The 2,537-nt window shown below is 59.6% G+C and overlaps 2 protein-coding genes across 2 annotated transcripts; both read left to right on the forward strand.

Moving 5' to 3' along the window:
- Nucleotides 1-32: 32 nt before the first annotated feature.
- On the forward strand, nucleotides 33-1,248 carry SPRG_18216 (hypothetical protein; the record flags this gene model as incomplete). Its single annotated transcript, XM_012357654.1, has 4 exons — nucleotides 33-398; nucleotides 442-735; nucleotides 779-960; nucleotides 1,008-1,248. The coding sequence occupies 4 exons, from the start codon at nucleotides 33-35 to the stop codon at nucleotides 1,246-1,248; spliced, it is 1,083 nt and encodes a 360-aa protein (XP_012213044.1).
- A 734-nt stretch (nucleotides 1,249-1,982) lies between these two features.
- SPRG_18218 (hypothetical protein) lies at nucleotides 1,983-2,510 on the forward strand (the record flags this gene model as incomplete). The annotated part of the gene is made up of 1 exon (XM_012357655.1): nucleotides 1,983-2,510. A coding segment is annotated over one exon (528 nt), but the record flags the coding sequence as incomplete, so codon positions are not given.
- Nucleotides 2,511-2,537: the final 27 nt, after the last annotated feature.

Below are 2,537 nucleotides of genomic sequence, written 5' to 3' on the forward strand. Positions count from 1 at the left end.
TTGGCGCACACGGTCAGTTTGCCTTTGGCACGATGTCGCGCATGCTGACGACCAAGCAGCTCCAGTACGACATGGACGACGAGAGAGCCGCCGCGTCGTCGCCGAGAGCGGGCGAGCAGCGACGAAGGCGGCAGCGGCAGCGCGACGCCCAGCGCCGTCATCGCCAAGTCATCGCCGATGAGATCCACGAGCTGCGCCACACCGCCGCCTGGCTGCGAACGTCGCTCGCGAAAGCCAACGTGCGGCGCCCGTTGACATGGAAAGAAGTGGCGTTCGCGCTGGCCGAGACGCGCAAAGAGAGTGAAGAGGAGTACAAGGCGCTCCAGCACGACCTGCGCCGGTGGCAGCACCTCTCGTCCATCATGTTCCAGTGGGTGAAGCAAGCCAGCGAGGCTCCGGTACGGCGCGATGGAATGCTTGTCAACCAAAGTATTCGCGTAGTGCTACCAGCTGCAAGAGCAGCGGAATTGGCGGCACCGGTCGCTCTTGTCAGACCCGAATGCGCGCAAGATGGGCTACGACTGGATCATGAACCAGATGTACTACAACCTCCCGCGCACCTTGGCCGAGACGGGACTCCCAGCGTCGACGGAAGCCTACTTCTCGTTTGATGTTGTCGACGTGGACGACCCGACGCAGACCGTCGTGGTCGTGAGTCAGTTTCCCGTGCCCGGGAGCTTTGAAGACACGAGCTGCATCATGGAGAGCCGCTTTGACAGAGCCCACGCCCTCCAGGTAGGTCTCCGATGCAAGGACGATCGACACAGGGGTGGCACAGGTGCTCGAAGTCCCCGACAACGACACTCGCTACGTGCGCTTCGTGTACAAGCCCGAGTGGCAACAAAACACCATCATCCGGGTCGTCCGCGAGCCGTCGCGCCTCATCTTCCTCACGCAGTCGATCCAAGAAGACGACGTCCATGGAGGCGGGGGTGGCCTCACGCGCTACTGGTCGAGTTGGTGCGATCGGTTTCCTGCATGTACATGTATACATCAAAAATGCCTAGGTCCATCGTCGAGCGCGTCAGCAAGACGTGCACGCTGGTCAAAAATCGGTACTCGAGCGCAGCCTGGGAGACGGACGCTGGGTACGTCCCGCTGGAAGCCAACGCGTCCGTACAAGAGCTCATGCGGACGCACCCGACCAATTGGTTCGACAAGCACCGACAGTCGCGCTACGACACCTGGCGCCGAGGCTTTGAAGAAGATGTTGTCGACGTGAGCACTCGGCTGGCGACCATGCAGTAAGTTGTCCATAATGCCACAAGTCGTACCATGGACCAGTCGCCGACACTCGTCGGTGTAAACATGTAGCAACGTCATAGGCTGCATCCATCGTCTACGCTCAACTATTAGATGTGGGGAAGCTGAGAGTCCAATTCTAGTCAACGAGCTGGGCTATAGGCTAGTGTCTATGTCGACTTTGCAATAAATAAGCAACTAGCGTGCATGCCCCGCCGCATCCATTCAATGGCGTGGGTGGGAGGTAGTACAACGAAAGATTTCAAGAGTCTGTGGCCGACAGCATATTATGCCCCCCCACCGTTCGCCATCATCCAACCAGCTCATGCAACCCACTTGTCCTTTGGGCGTTTGATTGGCCAAAATAAGTTCTTATGTCATAGTGCTTGTTACGACCTTCATTCTCGACCAATCCCGTTGCGGCAAAATTCGAATCAGGTCGAAATTGCCCTTCCAGTTGGATCCAACGGGTGCATCGACGAGGCGTGGGCGCCGCCTTTGCTTGGCGACGTGGATGGATACGAGTTACGACTCAAATCGCTGGTTGATCTACTAATTACGTCATCCACGGTGTTGATTGCGGTTTTCGTCGTCTGCGCTGTCGCAACGGCGGTCGACCACACGTCCAGCTGCGCGGCCAAGTGCAACTTGGTTTTGGTTTGTCCAAAGCCCACCGTTTGTAAACATTTTGCGACCGTCGATCGCGGATCTATCGGCTGGTCATTTTCAGATTTGCCACCATGAAGTTTGCATCCACCGTCCTCGCGCTTCTCGGCGCCGTCGTCGCCGAGCGCAAGACGTTCACGGCCTACACGCAGCCCATCACACTCGAGCAAGGCGGCATCAGCAACGCGTTCCACGTGCTCAAGATCCCGAAAGGCCCAATCGCAGTGTACCGCTTCGCCGGCGACATTGTCGAGATCGCCGCCGACGGCACGGTCATCCCGACGCCGACGTACGATGCGTACCTGCACCACCACGTCGTGGGCTCGCGCCACCAGCGCTACGCCAACCAAGAAGGCAAGTGGACGCCCATGAAGCCCAAGGGCGCGTACCGCGGCGTCGGCTTTGGCGCGGGCACCGAGGCGCGCGGGACGCCCCAAGAGTTCCACTACCCGTACGCCTTCTTCACGACCGAGGGCGAGGACGAGTGGATCGCCAACGTCCACATCCTCAACACGCGGCAGATGTCGCCGGCGCAAGCGCACCGGTGCCTCGAGTGCCCGTGCACGGCCGAGGACGACTTCTCCAACGGAACCATCAACGGCGTCGAGAACCCGCACGAATGCAGCCCC

This window comes from Saprolegnia parasitica, assembly GCF_000151545.1.
Source record: "Saprolegnia parasitica CBS 223.65 unplaced genomic scaffold supercont2.1052, whole genome shotgun sequence".
Lineage (NCBI taxonomy): Eukaryota > Oomycota > Saprolegniomycetes > Saprolegniales > Saprolegniaceae > Saprolegnia > Saprolegnia parasitica.